This window comes from Mauremys mutica, chromosome 11 (genome assembly GCF_020497125.1).
Source record: "Mauremys mutica isolate MM-2020 ecotype Southern chromosome 11, ASM2049712v1, whole genome shotgun sequence".
Taxonomy (NCBI): Eukaryota; Metazoa; Chordata; order Testudines; family Geoemydidae; genus Mauremys; species Mauremys mutica.
Genome location: NC_059082.1, coordinates 52895873 through 52917700, shown reverse-complemented (window position 1 = coordinate 52917700; position 21828 = coordinate 52895873). Strand labels below are relative to the sequence as shown.

The window sequence follows — 21828 nt, the reverse complement described above, 5'->3', positions numbered from 1 at the left end:
GGTTTTGGAACAAATTGATAAATTAACAATAATAAGTCACCAGGACCAGATGGCATTCACCCAAGAGCTCTGAAGGGATTCAAATGTGAAATTGCAGAACTACTAATGTGGTATGTAACCTATCACTTAAATCAGCTTCTGTACCAGGTGACTGGAGGATAGCTAATGTGATGCCAATTTTAAAAAAGGCTCCAGAGGCGATCCTGGCAATTGCAGGCTGGCAAGCCTAACTTCAGTACCAGGCAAATTGGTTGAACCTATACAGGGCTGGCCTTACCATGAAGTGAACTGAGGCAGCTGCCTCGCGTGCCAGACGTGGGCGGGGGTGCACCACTAGGACCCAGAGTGTAGAAAATTGTGTCTGCTCCTGGTGCATATGTATTCTCTCTGCTCTAGATGCACAGATGGCAGAGTGCTGTGCTGGAGGAAGGAGGGCACAAGAGACCTAAGACGCAGGCAGGAGAAAAGGTGAGAGGGAATAACAGAAAGCAGCAGGAACTGCAGGGAGCGAGAGGAGGTCTCTAGCACCTCCAGGAGCCTGGACTAATTAACACCAGCTTCTCAGGGAGCTTCCTGTTTTCTGCTGCTTCCCTGAACCTGCTTGAGGAGAACATGCAGTCAACTGAAGTATTAGGAGCCAGTTAGGCCCTTAAGACACTGATATCTTCCCTCACTCAGGCCCTGCTACCAGCCTGCTTATTTGTCCCCTTCAACTGAGTGTTGAGAGCCACTATAGCTGGTACAGAACAGCAGTCATGAGTGAAAGAAGAAAACGCCCCTCTTGGGCAGCATTCAGAGAAAGAAAGAAAGCGAAGGAAGGAATCAGGAAGGAGCTCTCCTGAGCTGCATAGACACAAATGTTCACAGTGAACCTTCCGACCCCAGTGAGGATGTGAGTGGTGAGGAGATGCCTGATCTTCCAGTTAGTCAGAGTGCAGCTACTGCAGCATCCATATCTCCATCTCAAATGGATGTAACCATGCACATTCCTGAAGAAAAGTGTAGATCAGAGAAGAGTGTGGTGGAGGGGCAAGAAACAGCTGCTGCTGAGTTATTTACTTAAGTCTAGATGATCCAGGACTGTGGACCCACTTGAGCAGTAGCCTGAGGGACTTCCTTGTACTGCAAGGGCCACAGCAAGTGAAAAACTTCTATTTTCATTGTCCTTTAGGGAATATGAAGTTTCCATCCAACACATTACTGGCGTGAAATCCCCAATGGTGACAGAGTGGAGAGGCCATGGCTTATGTACTCAAAAATCCAGAATGCAGCATACTGTTTTTGTTGCAAATTCTTGCAGTCTAATGTTCCAGTCACATTGGGTTCTACAGGAACAAAGGACTGGAAAAATCTGGCTAGAAATCTGGCATGCCATGAGAAGGCAGCAAATCACCAGAGAGCATTCCACAGAGTTTGAGATGAGACTAAGGTTAAAGGCCATCATAGATGATCAGCATCAAGCAAAGATTGCATCAGAGTCTCTTTACTGGCAACATGTTCCGAAAAGGCTCACTGCCATTGTGAGAATGCTTGCTACCCAAAACCTAGACTGTGTGGCACTTCAGATCAGCTGTATGTGCCAAACAATGGAAGCTTCCTTAAAATTGTGAAGCTGATGGCTGAGTTTGATGCTGTACTCCAGGAGCATCTAAGAGTCACCACCCAAGAAATGTACACATATCACTACTGTGGAAAAACAATTCAAAATGAGATCACACAGTTACTGGCAACAAAAGTCAAACAGAAGATTGTGGCAGATCTGAAGACAGCAAGATATTACTCTGTTATTCTGGACTGCACACCTGACATCAGCCATATGGAACAAATGACTTTAATGGTGCATTTTGTAACAGAACCTAGCAAAAATACCCCTGCAATGGTGACTGTCAGAGAGCATTTTCTAGAATTTATGGACATTGATGATACTACAGGAGCTGGTATGACAAATGTCCTTCTTAAAAAGCTGGAAGATATGGGAATTGCGATAGCTGACATGAGAGGTCAGGGCTACAATAATGGTGACAACATGAGAGGAAAGAACAGAGGAACGCAGACACGGATCCAAGAGTTAAACCCTCAAGTGTTTTTTGTCCTATGCAGCTCTCATTCACTGAACTTGGTGGTCAGTGATGCAGCATCAGCTTCCAGTGAGGTTGCTGAATTTTTTAACATAATTCAAAGAATTTATGTATTTTTCTCTGCATCAACTCATCGATGGCAAATATTGAAGGAACATCTGGGAACATCCTCTCTGACACTGAAACCACTGAGTGCCACACGATGGGAAAGTCGAATGAAGGCGATAAAGCCTATCAAACACCAAAGTGGGAAGGTAGATGATGCCATAGTTGCCATTATGGAGGATAATGCTATGACAGGAACTGTTTGTGGGAGAACAGTGGCAGAGGGAAATAGAATCACCAGAAACATATGTAACTTCAAATTTTTGTGTGGCTTAGTGTTGTGGCATGACATACTGTTTGAAATAAATGTTGTAAGCAAGAGACTCCAAGGTGTTGACCTTGATATATCTGGAGCAATGGAACAACTGGACAAAGCAAAGTCATACCTACAGTCTTACTGGTCAGATGAGGGATTTCAAAACCTTCTGAAGAGTGCACAGAAGTTGGCAGAGGAACTTCACACTGAAGCTATTTTCCCACCCATTCAAGAATACAAGAGTCACCGAAGAAGACATTTGGATTATGAGGCATGGGATAATCCCATAAGAGACCCCAAACAACAATTCAAAGTTGAATTCTTTAACCAGGTGCTAGATTGTGCAATACAGTCAGTTGAATGTTTCATACAGCTCAAGGAACACAGCAGTATATCTGGGATGTTATATGATATTCCAAAACTCCTCACTATACCTGAAGAAGACCTACATCAGCAATGCAGGGCACTAGAGACAGTGTTGACACATGATGACATGCACGACATTGATGAAAGTGATTTAGGTGATGAACCGAAAGCCCTTTCAAGGTACATTTCAGCAGGATCAACTTCAAAGGCTGTCTGGAATATATGTGCACAAATAAGATGACCACCCTCTTTCCAAATGCTTTTGTTGCTCTGTGCATACTTCTAACACTTTCTGTAACAGTTACCAGTGGAGAACTCAGCTTCTCCAAGCTGAAGTTAATAAAAACACATCTACACTCCACAATGACACAAGAGAGGCTGGTCGGCCTTGCAACCATCTCAATAGAGCATGAGCTGGCCCCGACTGTGGACCTTCAGGAAGCAGTTCAAATCTTTGCAACCAAGAAGGCACAGGAAGCACCACTTTAATTATTCAAACAGATAAAAATTCCAGCGTTTACTATGAAGACAAGGAAAGTTACATTTGCTGTTCAGCCGTTTGAAAGTTAAGTGTTACTTAACATTTTTAAGAACATAAGAACATAAGAACATAAGAAAGGCCATACCGGGTCAGACCAAAGGTCCATCTAGCCCAGTATCTGTCTACCGACAGTGGCCAATGCCAGGTGCCCCAGAGAGAGTGAACCTAACAGGCAATGATCAAGTGATCTCTCTCCTGCCATCCATCTCCATCCTCTGACGAACAGAGGCTAGGGACACCATTCCTTACCCATCCTGGCTAATAGCCATTTATGGACTTAGCCACCATGAATTTATCCAGTCCCCTTTTAAACATTGTTATAGTCCTAGCCTTCACAACCTCCTCAGGTAAGGAGTTCCACAAGTTGACTGTGCGCTGCGTGAAGAAGAACTTCCTTTTATTTGTTTTAAACCTGCTGCCTATTAATTTCATTTGGTGACCCCTAGTTCTTATATTATGTGAATAAGTAAATAACTTTTCCTTATCCACTTTCTCGACATCACTCATGATTTTATATACCTCTATCATGTCCCCCCTTAGTCTTCTCTTTTCCAAACTGAAGAGTCCTAGCCTCTTTAATCTTTCCTCATATGGGACCTTCTCTAAACCCCTAATCATTTTAGTTGCTCTTTTCTGAACCTTTTCTAGTGCTAGAATATCTTTTTTGAGGTGAGGAGACCACATCTGTACACAGTATTCGAGATGTGGGCGTACCATGGATTTATATAAGGGCAATAATATATTCTCAGTCTTATTCTCTATCCCCTTTTTAATGATTCCTAACATCCTGTTTGCTTTTTTGACCGCCTCTGCACACTGCGTGGACATCTTCAGAGAACTATCCACGATAACTCCAAGATCTTTTTCCTGACTCGTTGTAGCTAAATTAGCCCCCATCATGTTGTATGTATAGTTGGGGTTATTTTTTCCAATGTGCATTACTTTACATTTATCCACATTAAATTTCATTTGCCATTTTGTTGCCCAATCACTTAGTTTTGTGAGATCTTTTTGAAGTTCTTCACAATCTGCTTTGGTCTTAACTATCTTGAGCAGTTTAGTATCATCTGCAAACTTTGCCACCTCACTGTTTACCCCTTTCTCCAGATCATTTATGAATAAATTGAACAAGGCATTTTAAGATGTTAGTTCTCCTTTATTGGGGTAGGTAGAAGAGCAGTACCATGAGAGGAGTAGAACAGGAAGAAGGCAGAATTGAGACCTTTCGAAATTTTGGCCCAAGCGAAGGGGTATGGGAGTGTCATTTGAGCTCCCCACCTCAGGTGCCAAAATGTAGTGGGCCGGCCCTGAACCTATAGTAAAGAACAGAATTATCAGACACATAGATGAACACAATTTGTTGGGGAAAAGTCAACATGTGTTTTTTGTAAAGGGAAATCATGCCTCAATCTACTAGAATTTTTTGAGGAGGTCAACAAGCATGTAGACAAGAGTGATCCACTGAATATAGTGTACCTAGATTTTTCAGAAAGCCTTTGACAAGGTCCCTCACCAAAGGCTTTTAAGCAAAGTAAGCTATTATGGGATAAGAGGGAAAGTTCTTTCATGGATCATGAACTGATTAAAAGACAGGAAACTAAGAATAGGAATAAATGGTCAGTTTTCAGAATGAAGAGAGGTAAATAGTGGTGTCCTCCAAGGGTCTGTACTGGGACCAGTGCTGTTCAACATATTCATAAATGATCTGGAAAAAGGGGTAAACAGTCAGGTGGCAAAATTTGCAGACGATACAAAACTAGTTAAGTCCCAACCAGTCTGCGAAGAGTTACAAGGGGATCACACTAAACTCGGTGACTAGGCAACAAAATGGCAGATGAAATTCAATGTTGATACATGCAAAGTAATGCACATTGGGAAAACATAATCCAAACTATACATACAAAGTGATGGGGTCTAAATTAGCTGTTACCACTCAAAAAAAAATCTTGGAGTCATTGTGGATAATTCTCTGTAAACATCCACTCAGTGTGCAATGGCAGTCAAAAAAGTGAACAGAATGTTGGAAATCATTAAGAAAGAGATAGATAATAAGACAGAAAATATCATATTGCCTCTACATAAATCCATGGTACGCCCACATCTTGAATACTGTGTTCAGATGGCTGCCCTATCTCAAAAAAGATATATTGGAATTGGAAAAGGTACAGAAAAGGGCAACAAAAATGATTAGGACATTAGAGCAGCTTCTGTATGAGGAAAGATTAATAAGACTGGGACTTTTCAGCTTGGAAAAGAGGTGACTAAAGGGGGATATGATAGAGGTCTATAAAATCATGACTGGTGTATAGAAAGTAAATAAGGAAGTGTTATTTACTCCTTTTCATAACACAAGAACTAGGGGTCACCAAATGAAATTAATATGCAGCAGGTTTTAAACAAACAAAAGGAAGTATTTTTTCACAGAACACACAGTCAACCTGTGGAACTCTTTACCAGAGGATGTTGAAGGCCAAGACTATAACAGGGTTAAAAAAAGAACTAGATAAATTCATGGAGGGTAGGTCCATCAATGGCTATTAGCCAGGATGGACAGGGATGGTGTCCCTAGCCTCTATGTGCCAGAAGTAGGGAATGGGTAACCAGGGATGGATCACTTGATCATTACCTGTTCTGTTCATTCCCTCTGAAGCACCTGACATTATCCACTCTCAGAAGACATGATACTGGCCTAGATGGACAACTGAGCTGACCTAGTATGGCCGTTGGCCGTTCTTAAGTGCTGAGAGTGTCCCTGGCTCTATCTGAGACACACGGCCCAGACAGCACATACTGTGTAAACACAACAGAGCCAGCAGACACGGCACACGCTGGGGAGCTCGGAGGAGACAATGGCTGGTTTTTTTTTTAAATGTACATTTATCATTATTATTGTTAAACTGATGGAAATGCCTGGCTCACTCCTTGTGGGCTTCTGGGGGAGCCGTGCGTCTCTAGCAAGGATTCAGAGCAAGAGAGGGCAGTGTCTCTGTGTAGCAGGCATGTTCCAAAATGGGGATTCTGAATCTAAATGCTGTGAGGCTCAGTTCATTAATGGCTGCAAAGCATGGTGAGAGCCTGGCGCAGAAGGCATTAAGGCTACGCACAATCGCTTTGGCAGTTCTGAAAAGACCAATGTTATTACAGAGGTGGCATTCAACAGTCACGCAGTTCACCCAGACCCAGCCCAGGCAAAGGGAATCAACTGGTGAATGTGCAAATGCATTTGTTGGCTTTTCTGATCACTAGCAGGGATGTAGATGGGGACGAGGGGCCAAGCTGATGGTGAGCAGGAGAGTTCTCTTGTGTCCCAGTGCGGTGGGAGGCTGTCTGCCATGTGTCTGGCCCATCAACGCATGAGAAAGGATGGTTTCTAGAGGGAGGAGGCAGTGGAATGGTGCCACGGGGGAAGGGGGAGAGGGATTGTCCCACTGTCCAGGGGTTCATGGCCCACAGCCCACCCTCCCCTGGAGCAGCCCCTCAGGAAATTCTGTTTCCACCCTCACCAGTGTTCACTGGCTGTTTTCATTTCTATCTCCCATCTGATCCACAGGCTTTTTATACCTACGAAGATAGCTAACCACCCTGACCCAATACCCCATTTGGGGCAAGTGACCTGCACCCACACGCTGCAGGGGAAGGTGAGAAACTGCAGGTCACTACCAACCTAGCCTGGGGGAAAATTCCTTCCCAACTCCACATATGTGATCAGTTAGTGATACCAGTCAGCTCTGTGTTTTTAGGGAACCAGGGTGCAGTGTCTGGCCTGTCTGACTCGTGGGGGACCCCCCCCCCCCCCGCCGGTCTCTGCTTGAACCAAGACGGATCAGAGAATAGACTTGCAGAGAGCAGTGAAGTGCATTGGGAGACACACTTAGACCCCTCCTGACAAGTGTGACAAGATTAAGACATCTCCATTTGCATACAGAAGGGAGAGCAGAGATAACTCCCCTAGCCTCATCTGCATGAAAGATGGGACAGGGACTAGCATACAGAATGAAGAACAGAGAACCGCACTGGGACCAAAAAAGCAGGGAAGCACTGCATCATGGGAATCTCTGCTCCAGATGTTAATGAACCTAGGCCTGCCCACACCCAGCTCAGCAGTTATCAGACCAATTCTAGTAATGAATCCTTGATTGATATCCAAAACACTGAAGCAGCCTAGTTGCATTGTGAGCTCCCTGGAAGAAAACACCATCCCTAGCCAAGAGTGATCAGCTCCTATTGTCTAGCCTAAAGAAAACCCTTGAGTCATCAGTTTACCCATACACAAATCTAGTGTTCTCTTGAACCATTGTTTTCTCTCTACAAAAACCCCTAGGTATGTTCAGCTAAGTGCTCCGATGCTTAGATTCAAACTATGCCTCAGTTCCACTGGGACTCCATCTTCTCCTGACTGATCGTGTTGGGGGCTCTGTCTGTCTCCAGCACTCAGGACCCTGAGCTACCATCATCACCCGAACCCCAACCAGTTCAAGCCTCATGCTTGACCCAGTCCACTCAGACTTGTTGTGTGTGTGTTTTCATCTGGTTCTGGGGCTGGAGAAACCAAGCCCTAGAGAACCTAGGTCTTGAAGGATAGTTCCATTGGGAGGGGACTTGCATAAGGGAGAAGTAGAGCTCCATATGATAATACACGTGACACAAGCAGTACATTGATAGAATTACAGAACTCCCCTCCTCCCCCAGAAGAATAACCCAAATAAATGAGCATACACTGAAGTAACGGGCAGATCTGGTAACATTAGACCCTGAGCATATGCAGGGCCGCCCAGAGGATTCCGGGGGCCCGGGGTCTTCGGCGGCGGGGGGCCCTTCCGTTCCGGGACCGGCGGCCGAAGTGCCCCGAAGACCCGCGGCGGGGGCCCCCCCGCCGCCGAATTACCGCCGAAGCGGGACCCGCCGCCGAAGCGCAGCCCGGTCTTTGGCGGTAATTCGGCGGAGGGGGGCCCCGCCGCGGGTCTTCGGGGCACTTCGGCGGCGGGTCCCGCTCCGTCTTCGGCGGTAATTCGCCAGCGGGGGGTCCTTCTCCCCGGAGCGGAAGGACCCCCCGCCGGCGAAGACCGGGAGCGGCAGAAGCTCCTGCGCCCGGCCGCACAAGAGTTTGCCGGGCACCCCGGAGCGAGTGAGGGACCCCGCTCCAGGGGCCCCGAAAAACTCTGGTGGGGGCCCCGTGGGGCTCGGGGCCTGGGGCAAATTGCCCCTCTTGCCCCCCCCTCTGGGCGGCCCTGAGCATATGAGCAAGAACCAGCTAGCCACGTACTGAGAGAGAGAGAATGCTCAGTGCTACTGCAGAGCCCTGCCTCCACCCATAGAATCATAGAATCATAGAATCTCAGGGTTGGAAGGGACCTCAGGAGGTCATCTAGTCCAACCCCCTGCTCAAAGCAGGACCAAACCCAACTAAATCATCCCAGCCAGGGCTTTGTCAAGCCTGACCTTAAAATCCTCTAAGGAAGGAGATTCCACCACCTCCCTAGGTAACCCATTCCAGTTCTTCACCACCCTACTAGTGAAAAAGTTTATCCTAATATCCAACCTAAACCTCCCCCTCTGCAACTTGAGACCATTACTCCTTGTTCTGTCATCTTCTACCACTGATAACAGTCTAGATCCATCCTCTTTGGAACCCCCTTTCAGGTAGTTGAAAGCAGCTATCAAATCCCCCCTCATTCTTCTCTTCTGCAGGCTAAACAATCCCAGTTCCCTCAGCCTCTCCTCATAAGTCATGTGTTCCAGCCCCCTAATCATTTTTGTTGCCCTCCGCTGGACTCTCTCCAATTTATCCACAACCTTCTTGTAGTGTGGGCCGAAAACTGGACACAGTACTCCAGATGAGGCCTCACCAGTGCTGAATAGAGGGGAATGAGCACATCCCTCGATCTGCTGGAAATGCCCCTACTTATACAACCCAAAATGCCATTAGCCTTCTTGGCAACAAGGGCACACTGTTGACTCATATTCAGCTTTTCGTCCACCGTAACACCTAGGTCCTTTTCTGCAGAACTGCTGCCCAGCCATTCGGTCCCTAGTCTGTAGCAGTGCATGGGATTCTTCCGTCCTAAGTGCAGGACTCTGCACTTGTCCTTGTTGAACCTCATCATATTTCTTTTGGCCCAATCCTCTAATTTGTCTAGGTCCCTCTGTATCCTATCCCTACCCTCCAGCGTATCAACCACTCCTCCCAGTTTAGTGTCATCTGCAAACTTGCTAAGGGTGCAGTCCACACCATCCTCCAGATCGTTAATGAAGATATTGAATAAAACCGGCCCCAGCATCGACCCTTGGGGCACCCCACTTGATACCGGGCACCCCACTTGATACCAGTGTCCCATCTCCAGCCTTAGGCATCCCTGATGCTTCAGAGGAAGGAGATTAAAAAACCCTCCCAGAATACATTGAAGGTGGGCGGTGGGAATCCCTTCCTGATCCCTGCCAGTGGCTGGCTGAAATGCTGGAGCATGAGCTTCAGGAATATAGAACATAAGCTGGAAGTGAGTGCCAGGGCTGCTGAGTCCTGCTCTCCCCACCCAAAATCAAAACAACCCTATCATACAACTGCATGCATCAGTTTGTCCGGATCTTTCTCAAAGCTAAGTTATTGCCCCGACAACTCCTGTTGGGAGGCTACTCCAAAACCTTGCCCCTCTGGTGGTTAGAAACCTAATTTCCAGCCTGAATTTGTTCATGGCTAGTCTATATCCGTTTGTTTTTGTGCCAACACTGTCCTTTAGCTTAAATAGGAATTCACCCTGGTATTTACCCCCTAGTGTATTTATAGAGAGCACCGTATGTATCCCCTCTCAGCCTTCTGTTTGCTAGACTAAACAAGCCAAGTTCTTCTAGGCCCTCCATTCACCTGACCTGCCTAGTAGCTCCCTCTGCACTGGTTCCAGTTTAAGTTAATCTTTCTTGCACATGGGTGACCAGAATTGCACACAGCGTTCCAAAAGAGGTCTTACCAGTGCCTTGTACAATGGCATTACTACATCTCTATCTCTACTGGAAATGCCTTGCCTGATACAATCCTAGGATTGTGTTTGCCTTTTCCCCAGTCAAATCACATCAGTGGCTTGGAGTCATCTTGTGATCGACACACACATCCAAGTCTCTCTCCTCCTCTGTTGCTTTCAACTGAGGACCCCTCCAGCTTGCAGCAGAAATTCTTGTTACTAGACTCTAAGTGCCTGACCTTGACTTTGTTCTACTGAATGTCATCTCATTTCTGTCACTCCCGTCTGCACAGCCATCCACGTCTTCCTGTGTTGTGTTCCAATCCTCTTCTGTACCGATGAGACCTTCCAACTTTGTGTCACCAAGAAATTTCATGAGCACAGTCCCACTGTTTGTAGGAAGGTCATTAATAACAATATTGAATAAGATGGGTCCAAAGTCTGAGGAACTCCACTAGTTACCTCCCCTCCAGTCTGATAATTCACTTTTCAGCACAACCCATTGCCTTCTTCCCTTTAGCCAATTCTTTATCCACCTTACCATAGGCACTGACTTTCTAATGTACCAGGGGGTGCTGGACCCCTGCTCTGCCCCAGGCCCTGCTCCCACTCCACCCCTTTCCCTAAGGCCCCAGCCCACCTCTTCCCAACCCTGCCCCACCCCTGCCCTTCCCACTCTTACCCTGGCCCTTCCAACCTCATTCTGCCCCCTCCCCTGAGTGTGCCCCACCCTCTCTCCTCCTCCACCCCTCAGCACCTCGTGGAACAGCCGAATGCAGCAGCTGGGAAGGGGGAGGAGCTGATCAGTGGGGCTGCCAGCGGGTGAGAGGTGCTGGAGGGAAAAGAGGGAAGAGCCGATTTGGGGGGCTACTGGTGACCATTTTTTTCCATATGGGTGCTCCAGCTCCGGAGCACCCTCAGCGTCAGCACCTATGCACCTTACAATGCTTATACTGATCACCATCTTCTCTAATGTAACTAATACTTGCCCATGTGGCACTGTATCAAATGTTTTGCTAAAGTCCAAGTAAGTTAGATCTACTGCACCTCCCTTATCTAAAAAAAAAAAAAAAGAAGGAAATCAGGTTAATCTGGCATGATCAGTCTTTGCATCCTCTTTACCTCTATTCATTTAATTATTCTTTCCTTCCTTTTGTTCTAAAACCTTGCGTACTACTGAGGTCAGACTAGCAGGTCTGTAATTGCTCGGATCACTTTCCCCAACCCCCTTTCTTAAATAGAAATACATCATTAGCTATTCTCCACTCATATGGTACTACCCCCGAATGGAGTGCTCATTAAGTAGCAAAGATTTTTAATAAATCAATCTCATGTGCCTATTCTTTCAATATTCTGGGGTGGAAGTTATCCAGTCCCCCTGATTTGAGCACATTAAGCACTTTAAGTTTTAATTCCACCGCATATTTGGTCATTTCCATTTCTAGACGCTCATTCCCTATCAGCTACACTGCCTTCATGTACATTTTCTATATTATCACCCGTAACTGAAAACCAAGGCAAACTATTCATTTAGTTTTGGGGCCATACCTAGATTATCTTTAATCTCCCTCCCATCCACTGCATAGCAGCCCAACCTCATCCTTCCTTACTCTTTTTATTATATAACTTAAAATAAATAATAAGAGGTTTTTTATTTCCTTGGCAAGAGCTAACTCAGCTTGACTTTTAACAAATCTCACTTTATTTGTACATTTTATAACCATCACAATGTAGGGTTTTTTGCTGATCACCCCCTTTTCCAACTCTCTGTAGGCTCTCTGCTTACTCCTAATAATCTTTTTGAGGTGGTTATTCATCCTGCTAGGTCTGGAACCTTTCCCTACAAGTCCCCCCCCCCCATTACTTGGGGTGCAAATTTCAGATATATTGTACAGTTGATTTGAAGAAATCCCAAGCCTCCTCCACATTTAAGTCCTTGAGCTTTTCAGTCCAGCTGATTTTTGTAACTAATTCCCTTAATTTCCCGAAGTCTTCCCTTTTGAAATAAAAACCATAGTTGATGACCTGGTTTTGATTATCTTTCTATTTAATTTAATCTGAATCAATTCATGTAAGCAAGTATTGTAAGCAAGACGAGAAGTAATTCTTCCCCTCTACTCCATGCTGATTAGGCCTCAGCTGGAGTATTGTGTCCAGTTCTGGGTGCTACATTTCAGGAAAGATGTGGACAAATTGGAGAAAGTCCAGAGAAGAGCAACAAAAATGATTAAAGGTCTAGAAAACATGACCTATGAAGGAAGATTGAAAAAATTGGGTTTGTTTAGTCTGGAGAAGAGAAGACTGAGAGGGGACATGATAATAGGTTTCAAGTACATAATAGGTTGTTACAAGAAGGAGGGAGAAAAATTGTTCTTCTTAACCTCTGAGGATAAAGACAAGAAGCAATAGTCTTAAATCGCAGCAAGGGCAGTTTAGGTTGGACATTAGGAAAAACTTCCTAACTGTCAGGGTGGCTAAGCACTGGAATAAATTGCCTAGGGAGGTTTTGGAATCTCCATCACTGGTGATTTTTAAGAGCAGGTTGGACAAACACCTGTCAGGGATTGTCTAGATAATACTTAGTCCTGCCTTGAGTGCTGGGGACTGGACTAGATGACCTCTCGAGGTCCCTTCAAGTTCTATGATCATGTGATCCAAGGTAATTTCCTACGATCAACTCTTCTGTGATGTCCTCACTACTTAGTAAAACCAAGTCTAAAATTGCATCACCTCTTGTTGGTTCAGTGATGATTTGATGAAGAAAACTTATTTATCACTGCCAGAAATAACTGGACCCTACCAGTACTGGTAGCATTTATTCTCCAATCTATAGCCAGGAAGTTAAAGTATCCCATTATGACACAGTTCCACAAAGTGTTTCTCTCTCTAACAATATTAAAGAGATTACTGCCCATAACAGGGCTGCTAAAATCAATCATCCTAACATCCTAAATCATCTTTTACAACCCTTCCCCAAAGTGATTTTGACCCACCTATGCTTCAGTACCTGTATTCCAGCCATGAGTGCTATTCCACCAGTTTTGTACTCCCTATAATGGCTGGTTTAACTTCCCACACCAGTAGCTCCAGTTCCTCCATTTCATAGCCCAGACTCCTTGCATTAGTGTACAAGCATTTCATTTTTTTTTCCTTGGACCTTATCCAGTTTTCTAGCTTGTGGTGTTCCATTATCCCTTACTATAGCTTCCTTTAGGTGCTTTCCTGCTCCTGATTATTGAAGCCAAGCAATACAGCTGCCTTTGGGTGCAAACAAATGAGTTTCCCACCGGTCTCTTTCCCCTGGGGGTTCCTTCCTGCAAGACAAGCTCTCATTATTATTACTGAACTTGTGAGGCTGCCCTGCTGTCCCAAGGACATTGTGAGGCAGGTCACAAGTTCCTCAGAGCTAGGTTCATTACAGCACTAGCTGCTCATGATAGCAGCTTTGTGGTTAATCACTGTATTGCCTTTGCAGCTTCTGGCTAAGGTGAAGGTCTGGGGAGTAGAGGCTGTGGGGTCTATTCCTGGCTCTGCTACAGACTCACTGAATGACTAAGAGCAATACAGCCACTTTTTAAAGGTGGCTACTGATTTGGGGTACCGTGCTTTTTAGGTATTCAACTCAGTCCATTGGGGTTGAGGTGCTAAGCCCCCAAATCCCAGTGACTCCAGTAGGAGTCTCAGTCCCTCTGCAAATTAGACCCAGCAAGACTCAGTTTGGGAAACAAACACCGCGGTACCCAATCACAGCGGCCATTTTTGTGATGGGGGTCTTCACTTCGTCCTTCCTCAGCTCCCATTTGCACACAGGGCTGAGTCTTCCCTAGGGGTTGTGAGGCTCTGTTCATGCACCTTGATACCACATGAGGATAGCCAGGAGCAAAAGGGCTGGAGAAGTGCGAAGTGCCAGTACTGAGCAGCGTCACTATGGAAACAAGCTGGTACATCACAATCCGTGCCAAAGGGAACAGCACAAAGCAGACTCAGGGAGAGGGACTGCACGGCACAACTCCAGTGGGGAAACAGCCAGCTCTGCCTCGGGACACGGGGACAGGTCTGCAGCTCCCTCCCCCACTGCATGGGACCCCAGTGACACTCATACAGTCCCCACCCTTGACACACATGCAACGCTGCTCCCCTCCCCATGTCATCAGTGACATGCATGCAGCGTAGCTCCTCCTCCCACCCTCAGTGACATGCAAGCAGCCCCCCAAGCCGTCAGTGACATGCACAGTGCTGCTCCCCTCCCGCCCCCCACTTCCTCCCGTCTCTCAGTGACATTGACGTGGTTGGGTTTACTTTGAGAGGGGCGAGGATACTCCCTAGAGGATTCCTGTCCCTTTGTTTATTTCCCCTCCATCTCAGCAACCTTCCTTTGGCAAAGAGAACCAAACCCTGCCCTTCTCTCTGCTGCCTGCCTCCGCCACCTCTCCCCTTGGCAGTGCCCACTGGGTGCTGCAGGCAGAGATTCCCAGGTACAGTTTAGACAAAGTAAAACAATTTTGACTGGGCAAAGGTCAACAATCTTGCCTGAGCCAGGCAGAGCGTGGAGGGAACCACAGTACGAATCTCCAGCCTCATTCCTGCCAGCCCCTGAACCTCCGGACCCCTTAATGCTGCCAGTTCGTTTGCTGACTCATTTTAGCAGAGGCTTAAGATAATCCGCCACCGTAGGCATAACTGCAGCATGCGCCTCTCCCTGGCCCACCTACAAACACACCCCACACCCTGGAGTGCACCAGACCGCAACGCCACCCAGTCCAACTCCCTTGTGGCAGATACGCTGAGTGGAAAGAAAGCCAGTTCAAATAATGATACATAAAACAGTGCTCCTAACAGGAGATTGTATTGGTCAGAAGTGGTCAAATGGATATTTTCATTCACTGGGTCTGCTGGAACAGATGTTGCTGAATCACTCATTTGAATGGCTTCAATCCATCCCATTTAAGAACCCAATATTACATAGATGATTATCAATGTTTTCTTGCAGTGCTTAGCTTATTTTTAACCAACTTACAAACCATTACAAAATATGTACTCCACACACAGCAAAATTGGCACAGACACTAACAGATACATAGTCGGAATCTGTCTAGCTCACTTGTGGGTTAACGTTGATAAAACAGGTATTAGAATTCTCAGGGTACGTCTAGACTACCCGCCGTATCGATGGGTAGCGATCGATTTCTCGGGGCTCAATATATCGCATCTCATCTAGACACGATATATCGATCCCCGAACGCGCTCCCGTCGACTCCGGAACTCCACCAGCGTGAACGGCGGTAGCGGAGTCAACAGGGGGAGCCGCGGACATCAATCCCGCTCCGTGAGGACGAGAGGTAAATCGATCTAAGATACTTCGACTTCAGCTACGCTATTCACGTAGCTGAAGTTGCGTATCTTAGATCGATCCCCCTCCTAGTGTAGACCAGCTCTAAGTGTTCAGACTCTACCGAATGCTTCGGAGTTGCTGCATGAACTGATCTCACTTATAACATCTGTATTCCAAATTGTACTGTAAGATCTGAACAGGTGTATTGTGAGCCTCTGACTGTACGAATCACCATGCAGGAGAGGGACATTAATTAGTGTGACAAGCTGCTTCTCTACAGACATTGTTCTGCCCCTGCCTCGAAAGAGGGGACCTGCTGATACCAGATGGGTGAGGGTTGGATCTTACAACTGGAAACTGGCTACATCAGGATTGCGAAACTGTCAGCAAAAGGACTAAAGACCCTTACTGTTGTTCTGCTCTCCTCCCAGTGAGGATGAGTCATGAAAGTGGATCCTCCCATCAGTGGAGTTCGCAACTCAGAGCACAGGAGTGGGATAAAAACCTCAAACCAAAGGAAATAAGGATCTTTATGCTGCTCGGGGGAGGGTGAGAGGGGTCAAGGTGTTCTAGGCATAAGCAAGAGATCCCCAGCTGGTTAGCCTGGGTTAGCCCTAAAGGTCAAATAGAGTTTGCTGAGTATAGAAGCCTGTTACCTTTTGAAACCTAATACTGTAACTTATTTGTGTGTCTATTTGCTTTAATCTTGTAAATATCTCTAATTTCCTTTTCCTATTTAATACATTTTCCTATAGTTTATTATAGGACTGGCTACAAGTGATGTCCTTGGTGTGAGACCTAAGGCACAACTGACCTGGGGTAAGTGACTGGTTCTTTGGGACTAGGAGCAACCTGAATAGTGCTTTGATTCTTGGCGTAAGGGGCCATCTACAACAGAGATATGCTCACCTGGGTGGCAAGACAGACCAGAGTACCCAAGGGAACTGTCCGTGACTCTGTTTAAGGATGTTAATGTGCCTGAGGAGTTTGCACTTGGTGCAGTTTGTTGGTGAAATCTAAGTTTAGAATGCACAACCTGTTTGGTGTTTGTGCCCTGGTTTTCAGTAGCGTGCCCTGAGGCTGGTACTCATGCTCTGGCGTCACTATTGGGAGCATCACAAGACCTGCCTATTCTGCTGCCAAACAGCTGTGCATATTGAAAAGGTTTTGATTAAATTTTATTCTGAACATAGATAATTGATCCAGTGTGGGGAATGTCGTCACTGGTAGGTTAATCTTTTTTTACCATTTAAAGTAAAATTACTCCATTAGAAAAACTTGAAATATAAACCTGACATATAAATCCTTCTGGAAACTTTGTTTACTTGTTTTATCCCGCCAAGCCTGGAGGGGTTGCAAGCACTTTGGAGGGCAGGATTAGAAGTCAACACTACCATGATAAGTCAGAGCATTAGTCAGGAATCAATAACATGAAACTCAATAAAGACAAGTGCAAAGTACTTCGCATAGGAAGGAAAATCAAATGCACAACTACAAAATGGGGAATCACTGGCTAGGCAGTAGTATTGCTGAAAAGGATCTGGGAGCTATAAGGGATCATAAATTGGATATGAGTCACCAATGTGATGCCGTTGTAAAAAAAGACTAAAATCATTCTGGGGCATATTAACAGGAATGCTGTATGTAAGACATGGGAGGTAATTGTACGGCTGTACTTGGCACTGGTGAGGCCTCAGCTGGAGTATGGTGCCCAATTCTGGGTGCCAAGATGTGGATTAATTGGAGCAAGTCCAGAGGAGAGCAACAAAAAGAATAAAAGATTTAGAAAACCTGACCCAGGGCCGTCCATAGGCATATGTGGCTACATAGGGCACCCAAAAATTTGGGGCACCCCTGGGTCTTAGTAACCACCCTTCCGCCTCTTCCTATCACTGTTCTGACCCTTCCTGCAGGCTCCCAAAACTAGCTGCTGCAGCCTGGTGAGTCTTCCTCCAGATGGGATCTAGTAACTTAAAAGTGAAAAAGCCTTCCAGCCTGCCAGACCTATTAGCACAACATTGAAACTGTTAAAGAGTGGTAATGAAGCCATTTAACAGGCATTTGCCAACCCCAGGTATATACTGTCAGTTTCTGAATTTACTGACAAAAACAGTTGTGCATCAGTATCATATTTACTCAGAACACATTAGTCAACAGGACCTTAGTTTAAAAGTTGCTTTAAAAATATTTCATTAGTGAGTTGCTGAAGATTATAAAAATCACATCTCTAAAAAATCCTTGCATAGATTTTTAGATGCACAATCTGAGTATTCATCTTTAGCCTTAAATGCTTGGATCTTCAGATATATAGTTTTTTCAAATAAATCCTTCAAAAGACCACCCTTATCTAAAATACACATTTTAATTTCAATTACTATAATACAAAAAACTTACATGCAAAGTCGTCCTGTCCTTTCTGTCTATCCCTTTCTCCCTTCACACACACACACACACACACACACACACACACAGTTTTTGCAAATAAATCTCTGACAAACTTCAGGGTATATCAAAAAAGCTGTGACTGACATTGTTTATTCTCAAGTTTAGTGCTTTTAATTAGTTTTCACCATCTGGCATGCAATGGAAAACATGCTTCATTTTCTTAAGGTCTTGTCTACACCGGCACTTTACAGTGCTGCAACTTTCTTGCTCAGGGGTGTGAAAAAACACCCCCCTGAGCACTGCAAGTTTCAGTACTATAAAGTAGCAGTGTAGACAGTGCTTCCAGCGCTGGTAGCTGGCTTTGTGTATTTAAAAACAAACAAACAAAAAAAAAAAGCCAGCTACCAGTGCTGGAAGCAGAGTCTACACTGCTACTTTATAGTACTGAAACTTGCAGTGCTCAGGGGTTGTTTTTTCACACCCCTGAGCAAGAAAGTTGCAGCACTGTAAAGTGGTAGTGTAGACTGTGCTTTCAGCGCTGGTAGCTGGCTTTTCTTTTTGTTTGTTTGTTTTTAAATACACAGAGCTGGGAGAGCTCTCCCAGTGCTGGTGCCGTGACTGCACAGCCACATTAAAGTGCTGCCGCAGCAGCACTTTAATGTTGTTAGTGAAGACATGCCCTTAGAATGAAATTGCAGAAGAGTGTTTTTTTCCAAATGTCATTTGCTTAATTTGGGTTCAGGGATTTGGCTGGAAGGGGGTGAGCAGGGAGGAGGGAAGAGAGGAGGGAGACAGTGGGGAGAGGGTGGGGCCTGGGCAGAGTGGGGGCAGGGCCTGGAGCAGAGCAGGGGTAGAGTGTGGGTGGGAGAAGAGGTGGGCTGGGGAGCTAGCCTCCCCAAGCGGCAGTTTCACCCACTGCCCGTGACAGCAGGTAAGAGCAGGTCAACTCCCACACACCCAGCACGTGGTACAGGCTCCTTAGGCTGAGGCCGTATTCACAGAGCCAAATGCGCTGGCTCCATGCATTCTGCATGAGGGAGAGGGTCCGGGGGGTCTCTGCAGGGAACTGTGACTCTGCTGCCGTGAGGCGGGCCAGGCAGCTTGGTATCCTTTGCTGCCTCGTCCCTCCCTGCCCCAGGCTGCGAGCCCGGGCTGCCATTGGGCATAGGGGCACCAGTCGGATAATACTGCGTAGGGCCCCATAAATCCTGACGGCGGCCCTGGCCTGACCTAGGAGGAAAGGTTGAAAAAGCTGGGAACGTTTAGTCTTGAGAAAAGAAGCCTGAGGGGGGAACCTTATAACAGTCTTCAAATATATTAAGGACTGTTACAAAGAGGATGGTGATCAATTGTTCTCTGTGTCCACTGAAGGTAAGATAAGAAACAATGGGCTTAATCTGCAGCAAGGGAGATTTAGGTTAATTATTAGGGTAAACTTTCTAACTCTAAGGGTAGTTTAGCTCTGGAACAAGCCTTTAAGGGAGGTTGTGGAATCCCTGTCACTGGAGGGTTTTTTAAGAACAGGTTGGACAAACACCTGTCAGGGATGGTTTAAGTCAGGGGTTGGCAACCTTTCAGAAGTGCTGTGCCGAGTCTTCATTTATTCACACTAATTTAAGGTTTTGTGTGCCAGTAATACATTTTAATGTTTTTAGAAGGTCTCTTTCTATAAGTATTGTTGTACGTAAAGTAAATAAGGTTTTTAAAATGTTTAAGAAGCTTCATTTAAAATTAAATTAAACTGCAGAGCCCCCCAGGCCGGTGGCCAGGACCTGGGCAGTGAGAGCGCCACTGAAAATCAGCTCGCGTGCCGCCTTTGGCACACGTGTCATAGGTTGCCGACCCCTGATTTAGGTTTACTTGGTCCTGCCTCAGTGCAGGGAGCTGGACTTGATGACCCCCAAAGGTCCCTTCCAACCCTGTCTTGCTGAAATCCTATGACTGAGCAAGGAAAACGAAATAAAATCATAGCAGATTCAACATGCAGAGGCCAATTGGTTCATGTCACTTCCAAAAGGGGGGCAGTACATAGTCTACATGAGACAGTTCTGTTGCTATTCTTACATGTGGAAAGTTCAAACATCCCTTTAATAATTTACTGTCTTTATTTTTATCTTCCTGACAGTTTTACAACTTCCATTTTCTTAAAAGGGTTTGTCTACTTTGTCTCCATAGCAATAAACTTCCATCTTATTATTTCATTATTTACTGTCTAGAGCACTGACCACGTGGGACTGCTTTGCAGACAAATAGGAGGTCCCTGATCTGAAAAGCTTATCCACAGACCCACGGCCCTACTGGTACATCGGACGTCCACTGCTGATTTCAGTGGGAGTTTGGGATGTGTCAGAGAAGCATGTTCAGGCAACTGATCCAGAGCGTTGAAGACAAACCATAATCTCTTGCCAAGTTTGCACCACCCTGAGCCAACAACAGAAATTATTAGTTTCTCCATAACACCACAATGTAAATTCTGTCATTGCCTGTGTTGTGTGACGGGGCTCCACTCACCATGCTGGCAACTCCTGTTGGCCATCTTGGGGATTAGCTCCGCAGTGGATACACCCACTCCCAGTGGTGCCTCGCCCACCATCACTTATGCTCCCGGACCACATCATTCCAAAGAACGTGGCATTCTCTTCGTGACACGGCCCTCTGTCCGTGCCATAATCTGCACTCCCCCCTTCCAGAGGCCAGTGCTGCAGTCCAACTGTCCAGCCACTTCCCCAGCACCCTCTTTGCCCTTCCCTCAGCCTGCAAATCCCAGCAGCCAGCCAGGAGCTCTTCTCTATCACCCCTAGTCCCTGCTAGCAGCAGTGCTCTGTCCAGGATGCTAACTTCCTTCTGCCTGCCAGGCATCCAGTCCTCCCTCCTTGAGCTCCAGGGTATAACTGACTCTGTTCTGCCTTATATTGGGCTGCTGGGCCCTGATTGGCTGTTCCTTGCAGTCCCTTTCCTATTGGCTGCTTCCTGAGCAGCCTCCCTTAGGGCCCTATTAACCCCTTGCATGCCAGTCACAGTCAGTCAGTCACTAATCTACCTCATCCAGTTCCTGTCAGGATGATGCAAATATTAATAGAGACAGGGGAACCATAGCAAGCAATGCATGAATTAAAGATAATAATCCATACTAGCTTTGCTGTATGCTCCCTACCCACATAGTATCACAGCAGCTACCCGCACATTGCACTGAAATAATATCTTTTATCCATGATTCTCACTGTGATTGACAAGGGCAGGGAGGTATTATTGTCACCATTTTACAGCTAGGGAAACTGAGGCAGAGATAGGTTAAGGCTGAAATATTCAAAAGTGTCCACACAGCAGGGGTGCCTTCTTTTCTGGAAACAGCTCAGGCCTGCTCTTGAAAGGCACTGAGTACGGGCAGCTCCCATGGATGTCAATTAACATGAGTGTTCAGCCCTTCTAAGAGTCCGACAAGAGGTGATCCAGGCCAAATTGAGCCCCCCCCCCGCCCCTGAAATTAGTGGCCATTTGGGAAATATTTGCCTGAACGGCTTGCTCAAGGTCACACAGTGAGTCAAGTGGGAGAACAGAACTTGATTGACCCAATACTGAACCAATCACTAGGCCATAATGCACCTCACTTACTCAAATACTTTCAAGAGTGCCTTGGTTTTCACTTTTACTATACGATATCTTCCCAGAACCACTCCCCACACTCCCACCAGCCTGACCCTCCCAGGGCCCCTGCCTCCCCACCCCACCAGCTTGACCTTCCTGGAGGCCCTGCCTCCTCCCGCCTCCACCAGCTGGGCCCTCCAAGAGCCCCTGCCTCCCCTAGTTGAACC

The 21828-nt window shown here is 46.2% G+C and overlaps 1 protein-coding gene and 1 long non-coding RNA gene across 4 annotated transcripts in view; one reads left to right on the top strand and one right to left on the bottom strand.

Annotated features, from left to right (window-relative positions):
* Positions 1-21828, bottom strand: part of SRL (sarcalumenin) — a 105757-nt gene that overhangs the window by 62613 nt on the left and 21316 nt on the right. Inside the window, exon 1 of one of the 3 annotated variants that reach the window (XM_044981175.1) lies at positions 20528-20876. The exons of 1 other annotated variant lie outside the window; for it this stretch is intronic. In XM_044981175.1, the coding sequence (XP_044837110.1) occupies positions 20528-20609 (82 nt within the window). In that variant the 5' untranslated portion in view covers positions 20610-20876. Of the gene's footprint in view, positions 1-10538; positions 10684-20527; positions 20877-21828 lie in introns of those variants that run through there. One more of the 3 variants, XM_044981177.1, reaches the window with a different exon arrangement.
* LOC123344711 lies at positions 14264-20953 on the top strand. Its single transcript, XR_006572628.1, has 3 exons — positions 14264-14353; positions 16387-16450; positions 20233-20953. It is a non-coding gene; the product is annotated as an uncharacterized LOC123344711 (long non-coding RNA).